This window comes from Sinocyclocheilus anshuiensis, unplaced genomic scaffold (genome assembly GCF_001515605.1).
Source record: "Sinocyclocheilus anshuiensis isolate Anshui unplaced genomic scaffold, SAMN03320099.WGS_v1.1 scaffold573, whole genome shotgun sequence".
NCBI lineage: Eukaryota > Metazoa > Chordata > Actinopteri > Cypriniformes > Cyprinidae > Sinocyclocheilus > Sinocyclocheilus anshuiensis.
The window spans coordinates 67602-83305 of record NW_015539851.1 but is presented as its reverse complement, the minus strand read 5'-3'; the positions used below and the strand labels follow the sequence as shown (position 1 = coordinate 83305).

General features: G+C 37.4%; 1 protein-coding gene across 1 annotated transcript in view; it reads right to left on the bottom strand.

Moving 5' to 3' along the window:
• Nucleotides 1-15704, bottom strand: part of LOC107684633 (protein FAM171A2-like) — a 49559-nt gene that overhangs the window by 30588 nt on the left and 3267 nt on the right. Inside the window, exon 2 of the mRNA XM_016480932.1 lies at nt 4192-4419. Coding sequence (XP_016336418.1) covers nt 4192-4419 — 228 coding nt within the window. The remainder of the gene's footprint in view (nt 1-4191; nt 4420-15704) is intronic.

Genomic DNA, 15704 nt, shown 5'->3' with positions numbered 1-15704 from the left:
TTGGTAGGTATGCGCACAAAATAGAGGCAGTGACAACAATACTGCCCACATTGCATTAGCTAGAAGCTCAAAGAAATGTGCGTATGAAGAGAGGGAGGGTACTGCATTGGCATTGTGTGGTTTCATTTTACATCATTTGTAACCTTAGTTATCTTCTGCAGCATTGTGACAACACAATACACATCTATGCACCCCCTGCTTTGATAATACAGAAATCAGCCAGAATGTCTACGGATGCACAATATATTGGTACTACTGTATATGTTATCAGACAAAATTAGAGGGTCATCTAATGTTTGATTAATCTTTAAAAACACGAATAATTTAATAACACTGTTAAATGTAATCTTGCAGATCTCAAAATGATTATCTATTTTACATACTACACATCTAAATTCACTTTAAATTTAAATTGATTTTAGTTTTCAGTTTTATTTAGAATTTATTTAGACAAATTAATACAGAATTTTAACATTAGACTTTCATATGAAGTTTTATTGGTCATAATTTTAAAAAGGTGCTGCAAATTGGTGTCAGTGTGAACTCCTCTTAAACAGTTTATTTCACCCAAAAATTAACACTTATTCACCCCTCATGTCGTTCCAAACCTATATGATCTTTTTTTCTGGGAAAAAAAGAAAATTCTAAATACCTTACTTTCTGTTACAGAAAAAAATAAATACAAATAATACAAATTAATACAAATGATTTTGGGTCTCTGTAGAAGGCTTCAGGCTAATATTAACTTGGACTGAATGCCACAAAATCCAATTTTGATATCATGAGCTCTTTAAAATAAGTAAAATAGAGATATTCAGTTAAACCATAATGGGATAAGAGATATAGGCCAACAGAGGAAAGAACAAGTGTTCCCGACTTCAGTTGATTTAATCTGAGCCGCAAGCAACTGCTTCATCACTCCATGAGAATGACTCTCTCTCTCTCTCTCTCTCTCTCTCTCTCTCTCTCTCTCTCTCTCTCTCTCTCTCTCTCTCTCTCTCTCTCTCTCTCTCTCTCTCTCTCTCTCTCTCTCTCTCTCTCTCTCTCTCTCTCTCTCTCTCTCTCTCTCTCTCTCTCTCTCTCTCCCCGAGTTTGCGTGACTCACTCAGATTATCAAAGTGCTTCGGGGACAGTTAAAACTCCACGACACCGTCAGGTTTTTTTTAGAAACCCTTTTTCAGCATAGCTGAGAGACTAAAGGCAGGAGGAATGGGGGCAGATGGCTTTGGTACAAAATAGATGAGACATGAAAATGATAACCTTCAGAAAGCTGAGTCACATATACAAAAATTGGTAACATTACTATAGAGATGTTCAGTATGCAATCTGGGGTCGGAGTACAGTCCAATGCACTGTCATCGGTCAAATGACTGGCATCCCATCACTTTCGCACAGCTGTCACACCCCTGCTAGTCATGTAATCCGTCTGCCCTGTTTTAAAACAAGATCCATCCAGATGAAAACATGAGTCTGCCAATTAAAAGGATTTTGTCAACTAGTAGTACTATTGCAGCCATTACTGGCATCACAGGCATGTGGCAAGCACATGGACTAACATTGTCAGGGACTAATATATATATATATATATATATATATATATATATATACACTGTATTTAAAAAAATACAAATATAAATGTTTTTTTTTTATATTATACAAACAAAATGCAAACATAAACACAGCATAGGACCAGAGTAATCACAAAGATATTTAAATGATTAAAGTATCCTAAAAATGAAACTGAATTAAAAAATGGAATAACTGAGAGCTTGTGAATTTTCTCTAATTTTCAATATTTTATATATTTGATATAAATGTTAAATTGTTATTATGTATAAAATATTTAATTTGTAAAAATATCAAAATGTATTAAATGTATTGTTTTAAATGTTTTAATTATTTTACAGGTTAAATGGCCTGCATGCAAAAACAAACATGGCAGAACCAGAGTAGTTGAACAAAAATATCTAAATGAATCATGAATTTAAAAATAAAAAACTTTGAACAGAGAGCTTGTGGAGAAAATCTTCATCAATTCCAAACTTTACTTACCAACTGTATTTAATTTGAGTCGTGACACAAGGAGCAGCCATAATACAAGTTTACTGGCAAGGGAACTTTATCTTTAAGAAACTACATGGCCAAGTAAAAGCATATTAAAATAATACCAAATGTTGGTTTGTTGGTCTTGCAAAAAAAAAGTATATATATATATATATAAAATAAATATTTAATATCCCTCAAACCTTGGGCATAGTCTAGGGTCATGAGATGGATTTTTATTATTTTTTTTTTTTAATGTTCCTTGAGGTTTACTTATAATGTTAATAAAGTTTTTTGCACAAAAAACAAAACAAATAAATATGTGGAAAAATGATAATTTTCAACCCTCATTCTGACCCTCTCTCTAAAACGACCTGTGCAACCCTCTGAACAATCCTCTGATACAATCCGGGATGCCATTAAAAATAATCTATCCACTTGTTCCTTATGCTGGCATCCTTCTGATATCTGTACAAAGTTGCGAACGAGCTGTTTAAACCAAACGCGTCAAAGCAAAAGTTCTTTCACTCCATTTGTCCTATTGACGACAGATTAGAGTGCACGGACTGTCAGAAAGCAAACGTGCATCTGTACACTGTATCCAGTGTAGACAAGATAGCAGCAGTGATTGTAATTTCTATTTATTGTAATTACTAGTAATTAGATTGTAATTCTATTTTGACCCGACGCAACACTCGCATTCAGCGTAATCAAGTGTCAAGCCATTAAGCGACTGAATGCCAGTGTATGGGGTGAAGAAGACTATTCGTCGGTGTCTTGCTCTGGAGGCGGTGTTTATGCAAATGTTTGTGCCCAGGTGACGTCACCTTGCACCTCAGGCCCAAAACAAGCTGTTTTTGGAGCCTGATTAAATAAATGCTTTGTTTATAATGAGGAGGACATTTTAAGCAATGAAATTTGCAGGATGTTTTAATGGTACAAAGAACTCTTATATGCCAAAAGATCAAGGCAAATTTGATTTCTCATGTCATGACCCCTTTAAATTGATTGCTGTAAATTGACCTGTATAACATAAACTTCATCTGATCTGTCCCCACAATTTAATTCATTCAAAAACCTCCTTTCTACCTTAACTTCATTTCATCTACACAATCTTGGTCGTCCACATTTCTGACAGCATTTCCTAATTTGGTGTGACTCAATAGGAATGTGTGTAATACCCCCCCCCAAGAGGCTAATGTCATACTAAAGATGCCTTCATCCACCAGCCCGGCTGGTCTGGCACGACGTGGAGCCACATTTGCTGGCTGCCTCCATATCTGTAACCCCACTGGCTAAGTGGCTTCCAGCTGCTCGTACAGACAGCTTTATGCTGAAATACATGATTTCACTGCCTCCCCTCCCCAGAGGTCTGACCGCATAACTGGGTGGGGTTTGGGTGGAGAGAGGGGCGGCGGAGAACACGCTTTTGTGCAAATAAATGAAACCAATCGTAGAGCGAGAGAGTCAAAAGAGGACATGACCGTCTGGGGCCCGACTCCGAACAGCTGCTAGGTATCACAAAGCGGGTCGGCATGACCCACACCCCAGTGAGTGTTGTTTAACATTCCTGTCCATTTGTGTGCAAAGCTCCATCTGGATTACAGATCTAGATGGTTCATCTAAACAATAGGATGTAGCCAACAGATCGCAAATCACTCCTCAGATTTGGAAAGTTCACTGAGGCCATGAGCAAAAATGTCATCATGCTAACAGTTGCACTTGAAATGACAATGTAATGGCTAATAAACCAATAATACGTTCACCTTAAATGCACTTTAAGATGCTTTGGATAAAAGCATGTGCTAAATACGGATATAAATCAGGGGTTATTGGATAAATTTTTTTTACTCAAAAGCAACCAAATTAAATGGTATAAATTGGTCATCTAGATTGAAACCAGGGACCACTTAATCTGCAGGCAAATGTTTAAGCTATACTCCTCATTTTTAATAAGGGATTAACATGATTCCAGAGAAGCCCATAAACACCAACTGGTCTTGCTCTAGCAGTTTTGACAGGAAGTCCAGTTAATGCGTGTGAATTTCAGAATGAAACCAAACACTCTGTTTCTAACAATAATCTGCAGGCTTTCCCTGACACCATGTCAAAAATGTTCAGTGCTATAGTAGTACAGGAAGTACTCACGCGGGATGCGGTTGGCATGCCAGGGTGCCGAGTTTGTGACAAATCCATGCTTTGATGCCGTGACGATGACCCATGTTCCTGGCCGGTACAGGAACGTAAGTGTGACAATCCCATCTCCTCCTGCAAGGCTGGATGCTAAGACCGTCTGGTTTCCACACACCTGAACTGTGGATTCCTTTAAAGGTGACAGGTTGCTGTTGTCAAATACCTGGACTTTAATCAGCACCTCTGTAGAAACAAGAAATATTTCTTTATAAAAGAAAATCATTTTAATACAATTAGTTCTGAATATACTGACATAATTGACATGTACTCTATAGGTAATGGTTATTATATATATAACTAAAACTAAAACCATTAAAAAATTCTTGACTTGAAATAAAATAAATATTAACTGAAATAAAAAGCCTTTTATTTAGTTTCAGCTAGTTGCCAAGTCAACATTTCTCATTTTTATCTAGTTTAAGTTACTTAAAATGAAACGAAACAAAACTATAGACATATTTAAAATAGTAGTAACACTTTACTTAAAAGCCTTTATGTATAATGCATTATAAATTTCACCGTGGACGAAGCGGAGTCCAGCCCGGGGTCGTCACATTTGGTTGCCGCAAGCCCACTGGCCGCTCCTTCGTCGAATCACTCACTCTAGCCGGCAGCCTCCGCTCACTCTAAACTACAATGCCGGCTGTTCTGACTCACAGACTGTAAGTACGTTTTTCATATTTAAAGGATTTGCCACTGATGATTCAAACGATGATTCAAACAATAAATGATTAAATTCATTTATAATTATTTCCGACAAGATATAATGTATTACAAGGCACATTATGAATAATTATAATGCATTATACCCTCCTTTAATAAGTAGACAGTTCAGTAGACAGGGCGTGCATGCTGAACGTAAACAACGCTGATTACGTTGATTACTTTCTGGGGTACTCTCCAAAATGGTGGAAGATGGTAACTCGGAGAGAAGAATTGCTGAATAAATGATATTATTATTGTTTTCTTTGCGCACAAAAAGTATTCTCGTAGCTTCGTAAAATTACGGTTGAACCCCTGATGTCACATGGACTATTTTACTGATCTTCTTGCTACGTTTCTGTGCGTTGATAGTAGTAATATCCTTGCTGTCTATGAGAGGGAATGTTCTTGGAATTCATCAAAAATATCTTAATTTGTGTTCTGAAGACGAACGAAGGTTTTACGGGTTTGGAACCACATGAGGGTGAGTAATTAATGACAGAATTTTCATTTTTGGGTGAACTATCCCTTTAACTAAAATTAATGTGAAATCGGAAAACAAAAATAAAATCTACTTCAAAATATTACCAAAATCTATAATTGTACATCAGTGATACTAAAATAACACGTGTATAGATTTGGATAGGGATGTACAGTACAATCCAACACAGTTCGATATTAAATACTTTTTCATTCAGAATTGAATGTAAATTGGCTGACATGTAATTGTGCATGCTGATTTCTAATTTTTATACGAGTTTAAATCTACTGTTGTGGTATTTTAAATCAACCTGTCCCTCAACTGCACATACCGTGCATCATCTCTTTTACATCAGTCAGATGATCTTTTCCTGTCTTGGAGATTGACTGACCAGACCAGAGTAAGCACCACTGTGGACCAGACTTTGTGCCACAAGCTAGCCGACACTACATCATTGTATGGAACAAAAATTGTCAAGTATCTTTTAACAACACGTTTGCTGAGAGTTTATGTTAGACACATCTAGACCCAGTGGCCTACATTCAACAGATGAAATGACTATGTTTAGAAGTGTTTGTCCTGATCTGACATGTTAAGTACTCTGGTTTGTTTACATTAAAGACTCGAAAGCATGGCGAGCCTTTGAGCCACTTTCAGTTAGGGATGGGTATCGTTAAGGTTTTAACGGTATTACTACTCTTACCGATACTGTTTATCGATTCGGTACTTTAACGGTATTCTTATCGGTACTTTTTGTTATTTATATATATATATATATATATATACCTGTATATATGACAAATTAAGAGCTGAATTAACATTGCTTTATATTCTGAAATGTAAGATAAATATTTAATGAAATTAATATAAAACATCAATTTATAAATGCACCAGTGTGCAGGCATTTTTTGTGTTTTATACTGTACATAAGACAAGATACAGTAAGAACATGAACAAAGAAACAAAGTAAAACAAACTGACAAATACAATAAAACAAATATACAAATGAAATGAAATAAACAGTGCTTTCATTTTTCCATGAAGGTCTACTAACATTACTGTTCAGGCAAGTAATTACAGTACTTACAAGTAATTAAGTATTACAAGTAACTTAAGTAATTACAGTTTTCACTGTATGTATTTGATAGATTAATGCTTATTAAAGCTATGTAATTCAGATTAAGAGCTGTGGGTGATTTTGTCTTTGCATTTTGTTGTTTGATTAACTAATGGCCCAAGCGCCAGTCTGTCACTTTAAGACAATATATTGACACACATCGGATTTTCTCCCAACTGTTCTCGTCCACTTAAGACATCAAATGGGTTTAAGTAAATACTCTCCAAGCCGGCCATTTGGACATATTTTGTGTGTATTTGATCGTTTGGACACGCCCGAAGCTCAAAGTATAATTAGCTTGTCCATTTTGGAGCGCGCCGCATACACACATTTCAGTCTGGGGAACAGCATCTCTTGTGCGGATTGTGCTTTCCACGTTTTATTATCAAACATGTCCCGCAATTTAGCAACAATGTAAGACGACCTTTTTTCAACAATCACAGATTGTGCTGATTCTGACTTTAAGTTTGGGTTTTAGGGAGGAATGAATGCGCACCGCTGTGAAGGGAAAAAAGTTGCGCTAGAAGAAATGCGGCTATAATTAAAAGCCAAAATCGAAATAAAAAAATTAAATTAGCTTAATAAAACAGCCACAGGCCTAAAGTGTAAGCAGACGTTTGAATGTTTAGTTCTCTCCTCTATCATAATTAAGCAGGGCTTTCATGTTGCACGTGCTGAAGCTCCTCCGCACGAGCGCGATCTCGCTTCTGAATTGCGAATAGCAAAAATGCATCATCATAGACAAATGTTTGAATATCATTGCATATAAAAACAGCTAGCGACTCTGGTGAGATAGAATTTGCAAGATAATGTATATATAGCAAAAATAAATGTATGTGTGTTTTCTTAATTTCTCTAGCACAGATAGCAGAACCGTTGCTATCAGAGCTTATCGATACTCCGGTCTTTCATCATTTAGCCCCGTGATCGATTAAATACCGGGTTTCGGTACCCATCCCTACTTTCAGTGAGCCAGAATGTCTGCCACCATGTTCGATTGACACTGGGCAAATGCAGCAAATCTGTCTAGTTGAATTCCTGGACATGTGCTTACTGTTCAAAATGGATGACCTGGTTCATCCCCCCAGAACTTTTACAAGGGCACATGTAAACAGGCCAGGAAGACAGCAAGTCTTTGCCCTGATTTTTTGGGATCTGGGTACATGACATTTCTTATGGGCTGATAAAATTCAATATATTTTACTGGAAATACATTATAAAAATTATTATTAAATTAAATATTTTAAGTTTCAGTGACCATTTTGTTCAGTGAAAAATGAACATTTTACTTAATAAGGGAAAGTCATGAACAAGCCATGATTTCCCCACCAGAACCGTTTACTACTTCGTTCATGCAATGTTTGCTTCGCGTCCTGTTCATGCTCACATACTGCAGTGTCCTTCAGAACCTCTCGTTCTTTTGATTCTAAATGGGTCAATTGATGCATGTTACCATGGTTACTAGGAGATGTCAGCAGGCTAACTGTGGGGAAAAAAATGGGTCCCTGCATTCCCTGTCGAGGGGACACAAGTTGGCTTCAGAAAATAAGATCTTCTGAACCAGCCATGCGCTGCAGATCTAATCGCACACCGATGATGATAATATTCAAACAACCCGTATGAATCACACAGAGGCAGAATCCACCTGCACGAACAGAAAAGGTCATATTACCTTACAGAACTGTTTGGCTGCCTTATTTTCATAATATCATGAGTAAACCTCAGTGGAGCAAGAAGGACTAGAACAGAGAAGAAATATCCAGAAAACAACTGGCCTGAAAAAGTGTTGTTGAGATGTCTTGATAAAAGACACGTATAAAAGACAATTGTTACAAAAGATTTCTATTTAAAAAATACTATTATTTTGATTTGAACTATTTATCAAAGAATCATGAACTAAAACTTACAGTTTCCACATTAAGCAGCACAACTGTCATCAACACTGATAATAAGAAATGTTTCTGGAGCAGCAAATCAGCATATTAAATTGATTTCTGAAGCATCATGTGACACTGAAGACTGGAGTAATGATGCTGAAAATTCAGCTTTACATCACAGGAATAAATTACATTTAAAAATACATTAAAATAGAAAACAGCCTTTTAAATTGTAAAAAATATTTCACAATATAACCATTTAGATAACCATATTTAAGGATTGAATATATATATATATATATATATATATATATATATATATATATAATGTATATATAATATTACACATTCATGATCCCTAAGAGGAACATTAACAGAATTTTAAAAATCTTCACTTCCACTCAACCACCAGGATTTTCCTGTACACAATTCCACTTCCTGTCTATTGTTTAAGCCGAAGTTCAAGGTGCAAATAATCCAGGAAACTTTTCTGCGACGGAAAAGTTCTCAGCTTCAGCGGAAAAATGAACTCACAGAATAACTTTTATTTTACTAGAACTAAATGTTTATTGAAAACTAAAACATAAATTTGGCAAATATAAATATTTATCTGCTGTTGAGTGGAAGGTGAAAACGAAGCCTACATTTTTCCACTCTTCCCATGTTTAGTCCAATCCACTGTGATCGTCTCTTTAAAACAAACAGCACTTCATTATTTGCTTGTATTAATGAGCGAAATCTCTTCCACTCACTCCTGAACACAGTGGCAGTCATGAGCAGCGTTTCCCCACAGGCTGAGTGTCTATGTTATAGGCAGCTGATGGGACTGAACGGAGACCACAGCACTTTTGAGTGAAGTACTATGGGGCATTTGCCAGAAGTTTGCACTCATTTATGAATAATAAACATTTCCAACAACAACAAACATTTCTACCCTGCTGAAATGTCTTCTTTGCAAATTAGTAACAGTTAATGGGCCATAAATATTTCAAATGGCACAATTATCAGTAATATTAACCAATCAGTTTTGCCTTTTTTAGCCTCTTTAGCAGTCAAAATGTTGTTGGTGCTGTTGAGCGTAACTGGAGGATTTGCAAATCTCTTCCTCTCTCTATCTCTTGATAATGTGTTCCACTGCCAAACAATGACACCATTGGGTTTTAAATTAGAAAGCCGTAACGTCAATGTGAAACTGGGGAAAAGATGGTCAAGTGGGGAAATCCTACAAGACAAATATCTTATATTGGAGACTCTATATCTCCATGTTACACCAAGGCAAAAAGGTGTAGTAAATTCGTTGACAGGTGGTCCTGGTGTCACCGATGGTTCCAGACCACCCTGTTGTTTTTTCAGACAGGCAGATGATGCGTTAACAGCCAAGCAGGAATGTCTGCCTGTCAGGAGCCTGTTGGCCAAAACCACTGGGATGCTTACAAAGTCTCAGACATAAAGGCAGCATTGCCTTACTGTGAGGGCTGAATAAACAGGCACTGATGTATGTGTGGTAGCAGAGCCCATAATGAACACTCACTCAGCACCAAATGCAAGTAAAGATTTGGCCAGAACATAACACAGGTGCATCTCAATAAATTAGAATGTCATGGAAAAGTTCATTTCAGTAATTCAACTCAAATTGTGAAACTATCATGTGACACTGAAGACTGGAGTAATGATGCTGAAAATTCAGCTTTACATCACAGGAATAAATTACATTTAAAAATACATTAAAATAGAAAACAGCCTTTTAAATTGTAAAAAATATTTCACAATATAACCATTTAGATAACCATATTTAACCATAACCACATTTAACCATATTTCACAATATAACCATATTATATAACCATTTAGATCCTTTTAGAAGGATTGAATATCGATTTTGCTTGACAATCCTCATAAGGCTGCGGTTCTCTCGGTTGGTTGTGCATCTTTTTCTTCCACACTTTTTCCTTCCACTCAACTTTCTGTTAACATGCTTGGATACAGCACTCTGTGAACAGCCAGCTTCTTTGGCAATGAATGTTTGTGGCTTACCCTCCTTGTGAAGGGTGTCAATGATTGTCTTCTGGACAACTGTCAGATCAGCAGTCTTCCCCATGATTGTGTAGCCTAGTGAACCAAACTGAGAGACCATTTTGAAGGCTCAGGAAACCTTTGCAGGTGTTTTGAGTTGATTAGCTGATTGGCATGTCACCATATTCTAATTGGTTGAGATAGTGAATTGGTGGGTTTTTGTTAAATGTGAGCCAAAATCATCACAGTTAAAAGAACCAAAGACTTAAACTACTTCAGTCTGTGTGCATTGAATATATTTAATACACAAGTTTCACAATTTGAGTTGAATTACTGAAATAAATGAACTTTTCCACGACATTCTAATTTATTGAGATGCACCTGTACATAAGGAATAGTTTCAGTTGATTTGTAAGATTAAAACACTGCACTGTTGCTGAAGTGACGTGCACTATTCAAATAAATGTGTTCGCATAATAAGCCACCAAAACTAAAATATAAGAAACAAAATCATGATTTGTCGTAAACATGGTTTTGTGAATGATTAATGTGGCTAGTGACAATGTTCTGTGCTATAAAAGAAAGAAACTGCAAAATAATATACACAAAATAAAAATTCATAATGAAATTATATAAAATTAATAAATTAATCATAAATAAATGAAAATTAAATAACAAAAAGTATTTTAAAAGAGTTAATAAAATAACAAAAAAGACGGTTTGGCGAGTCCTGAGTCAAAGATAGAACAGCTCATAAATCATTGCCAAAAGCCTCACCCTCTCCCCAGCACCAGCTGGACGATGTCCTTAGCCCAGGAAAACAGTAACCCAGGTCCTGCTCAGCAGGACAAAACATTATGCAATAATCAGACAAAAACATCTAACAAAGATCCTGCTATTCATTCCTCTGTTAAAACTGGAGCACATCCACTCTTCATGTGATAACACTTGAGATGCATGCGGTCCCCGTCTCCTCTAGGCAACCTCATGAGATACTTATGAACCAGGATTCTGGAGCTTTTGCAGATATTTCCAGCATCTTGGATGTTATGTGAGAAAAATAACCAAGCAGCTAGGAGCAAATACTGCTAGGATCTGAGAAGAATCAAATAGCTCAAGGTCTGACTCGGTACACACGTTTAGCTTGTACGCTCTGGCATCTTTACAGATTTAAAGGGCTGCAAAAACAAACCAGTCATCCAAAGTGTGAGATTTTGCTGGAAGGGAAAAAATAAACTTCTAAGGGCTTTAAAGGTGTTGATACAACCCCGGAGAGGAAAAGCACAGCAGATATGTGTTGAATCAGCTCTAATGAAACCAATGTTGCTCAGGGAATTTATAGACTTCTGCACAACTTGATGAGAGAAAATGTCTGAAATGTCAAGCCTAAAATTCACAAGCCTGCTCACTTTATCTGTCAGTGGTGGGCACTTAAAAAATGTTTATATTATATGTATATATATAGACAATTTATCAAGTACAACAAGGCTTCTTCAGTAGAAACATATCTAGAATAAAAGCAAAAACAGACTTTTGGAGCTAATTATTAAATTAAAAATGACTCTTTAACCTACTTAAATGTAGGTGGAGCTACATTTTAGATTACCCACCCAAACATGCAAGCAAACGCAACGTATTGTAATGTGATAGAATCGTTCCACTTCTCATTACTACGGTGGCCGAGAGAGCTCAACGCGCTGCAACTTAAGAAAACACATGCAAATTGAAAAAACACCAGCAAATTAAGAAAACATCTTCATCAGTTTGACAACACACGCGCTGCAAATCCTCACAACACATGCAAACGAAGAAACGCGCTGCAACTCCTCACAACACATGCAAACGAAGAAACGCGCTGCAACTCCTCACAACACATGCAAACGAAGAAACGCGCTGCAACTCCTCACAACACATGCAAACGAAGAAACGCGCTGCAACTCCTCACAACACATGCAAACGAAGAAACGCGCTGCAACTCCTCACAACACATGCAAACGAAGAAACGCGCTGCAAATCCTCACAACACATGCAAAGCAGCGCGTTTCTTCATTTGCATGTGTTGTGAGGAGTTGCAGCGCGTTTCTTCATTTGCATGTGTTGTGAGGAGTTGCAGCGCATTTCTTCATTTGCATGTGTTGTGAGGATTTGCAGCGCGTGTGTTGTCAAACTGATGATGTTTTCTTAATTTGCTGGTGTTTTTTCAATTTGCATGTGTTTTCTTAAGTTGCAGCGCGTTGAGCTCTCTCGGCCACTGTACATTACTGCTTTTTATTTATTTGCACCAAATAAGCTGCCAAACAGTAACTGTAACAGTCTGTTAAGAATATTGCATGACCAAAAGGCTTACAAGCAAAATTAGGAACCCTTTCTAAAGCCTAATCCAGATTACTGTTTCAAAACATTGCTAAACTCATATTAGACACAATAAACTGAGCAAAACACAGGCTTAACATTATAAACAAGCCTGTACTGCTGCACTAGAAGATGTCTGGCTGGTTTGTGTTTTATGGGCATTGGGCCATTTCAGGTTTAACGTAGATGATGTAATCTCCAATTTTTCATGCGTTCTTTTCCTGAAGCTTTTCACGCCCACCAATCAAAATATCTGGACACATTGTGATGATGTGAAGCAGAATCTCCTCAGAGGTCAGGTTTACAGGGGCTCTGCTGCTGATAAATCTGCCGTTTCCTCTGAGCGTTAGGGTGTCTGGTGTCAACAAAAAAAATTCTACCTTTGAACAGCTGCCCGGGGAGTTCATGGTGGGCTGATGGCCAGACGCACACTCCTTAAAGTTGTGACGGCCCGTGTAACCAGAAAATCCTGCCAAGCTATTCTGTACCCTTCCGCCCACAAACAGTCCATGCTATAAAGAGCCTTAAATAAAAGATCTGCTGTCAAAGCACATGACATCACCTTAGAAAGACCTTTCTATGACCTGCCAAAGCACATGCAGGTGCTTTGAATTTGCAAATTCAGACTAAAACAGAATTCAGTTCACGTCACATCTATCCCTAATGGTGGTTAATGGACCGTTTTAAACAAAAGCTACACTCTTTTGACAACATCTGTTGCTTACCACAAAAAAAAAAAAACTTGTCTCTCGGTTACTGAAAATTTTTTTTTAATCATCAGCACATTTCACCCTTTGCTAAGCTCTGCCCCCTTGGTTACTTTTCATGTGTTTTGGCTGGTCGTTTACACGATAACAGTGTTTTGAAAATGCAAACTTTCAAAAATGGGTTTCATAGTGCAAGTTTTAGAAAATGATATTCTTATCTCAGTGTAAACTATAAAAACGTGACCTTGTGAAAACTGATGTCATATGCATGCGTATTATGTGTTCAGTATATAGGCTTGCGAGAAGTTCTTTACAAAGTGGCATCGCCAACTACTGGCCTGGCATGCATAATACAGCGTTTTAATTGTTTTCAAGGATCCAACTGAAAGGATCCATATTGACAACATTGTCATCTATACAGTATGCAAAACTTTTCAAAAATTTAAAGGAAAAAAACGTACAGTTTGTAGTATATTATTTTAATGTAAACATAACCTCAGTCAAGTTTCACAGAACAAGGAATGAACAGCAAGATTTTCAGTAAAAAATTATCATAAAGTGGTAAAACATTGTTTGGATTTTACTCGTACGCAGACTGAAATTAATTACGACATGGCAAAGCATCTTAATCTGACTTTTTTAAAAAGAAGTGTGAAATTAAGCAGTAATGCAGATTTTATTTCAAATCTGAAAGGAAAGCATTGTTTGAAAGCGATAAAAAGTGATTATATTAGTGTATGTAAACATAATGTTTCTACCATGCATCAATACTGTGAAATATTTAGTTGTTATGGACAAAACAATGACCAAAATAAATATGTACATGAAATGATGTTATATACAAATAATCTATTGCATTAACTTCATTTGCAGTGCTTCATGGGAGTGATCAGCCACTAAAAAGTTCATTTGCCGCAATTTGTTTGTCACTATTCTTTGATTGGTGGCATTTTTTTGTTCAAAATCATGGGTAATGTAGCTTTGAAATTGAAATAAGGTGAACTGATGGCTTTAACAAAAGCATGCACCATCAATCAACAACCTCATTGCTCACAGTAAGGTTTAGAAGTTATTAAAAATCAATCAATTAAAAATATCAGTAAAAGTTAATTCCTCTGTAGAGAAAATTAATGGGGTACATTCTTCAAGAACTTGACTGTTGCACTCTATTATAAACTGACCTATAATTGATATCATGGCTGATTTGATTTCACTGGAGCTCTATGAAGTCATACAGGTTCCAAAATTCAATGACATCTAATAAAAGCGTCATGCAGCACAATGCTGCAATTGTGTCCCAAAGAAAAGCCTAGAGTGGCAAGCCGAGGCAGCACTCAAACAAGCGCTGTCATGGTAACACTTGTTTTTGCATGAGAGGAGGAGGATGTAATACCCCCTTAAGGGGAATCTCATGAAATCTAATGGAAGTTGACAAAGCAATGACTCATTATGTGGTGACTGGACATTATCCTAAACAATCATAAATGCAAGACAAAAGAGGAGAACAAAACAGCTCTTTTCAATCGTTTCAATTAAACCACCCTGTTCTGACTTGAATATCAGCCCAAAACCATTATATGAGGAACTGTACAGCTGTTTTATAAAAACTGTGCAAAACAGGCTGGGTCAACACCTGCCTAAAGGCACAGACGGACGCACTAAAATCTCCAGCAGTCAGTTTGTAATGTATTAGTGTCTTGGCTGGCCTTCCTTCGCCAGGCCTTTGTCCCAAATCAGAGGTGACGGCTCTAGGTGTCAGCTTGATTAGGACGGCGTGCTCCATTGTTTGCTACTGGCGACCTGGATGAAACGCTTTAAAGCTTAAGTCTATGGAAAACCACTGAAACTTTGAACGGCCATATCTCCGTAACGGCACGGCGAATCCGCACCAAATTCGGGGGATCCCTTCAGCTCGAGGAATCCTCTCGAACACAAATTGAACGCGAGTGTACGTCTAGAGGCCCGCTTTCGAATGAGACCACCGCCGCGTCGATAGCACCCGGTGTTCGGGAGTTAGGGGTGGTTAAATTCGCGGTCAGGCGCCGGCCGATCAAGCAATCCCGGGGGGCTACCGACGCACGGAGGGTGGCGTTCGATAGGGCTCCTCGAGCTGAAGGGATCCCACGAATCTGGTGGAGATCCGCCGGCGTGTTTGCGAGATAGTGACACCAGCTAACACTTTCACTTCAGTAAGGAGGTCTCTTGTTCAGGCAGCAGCA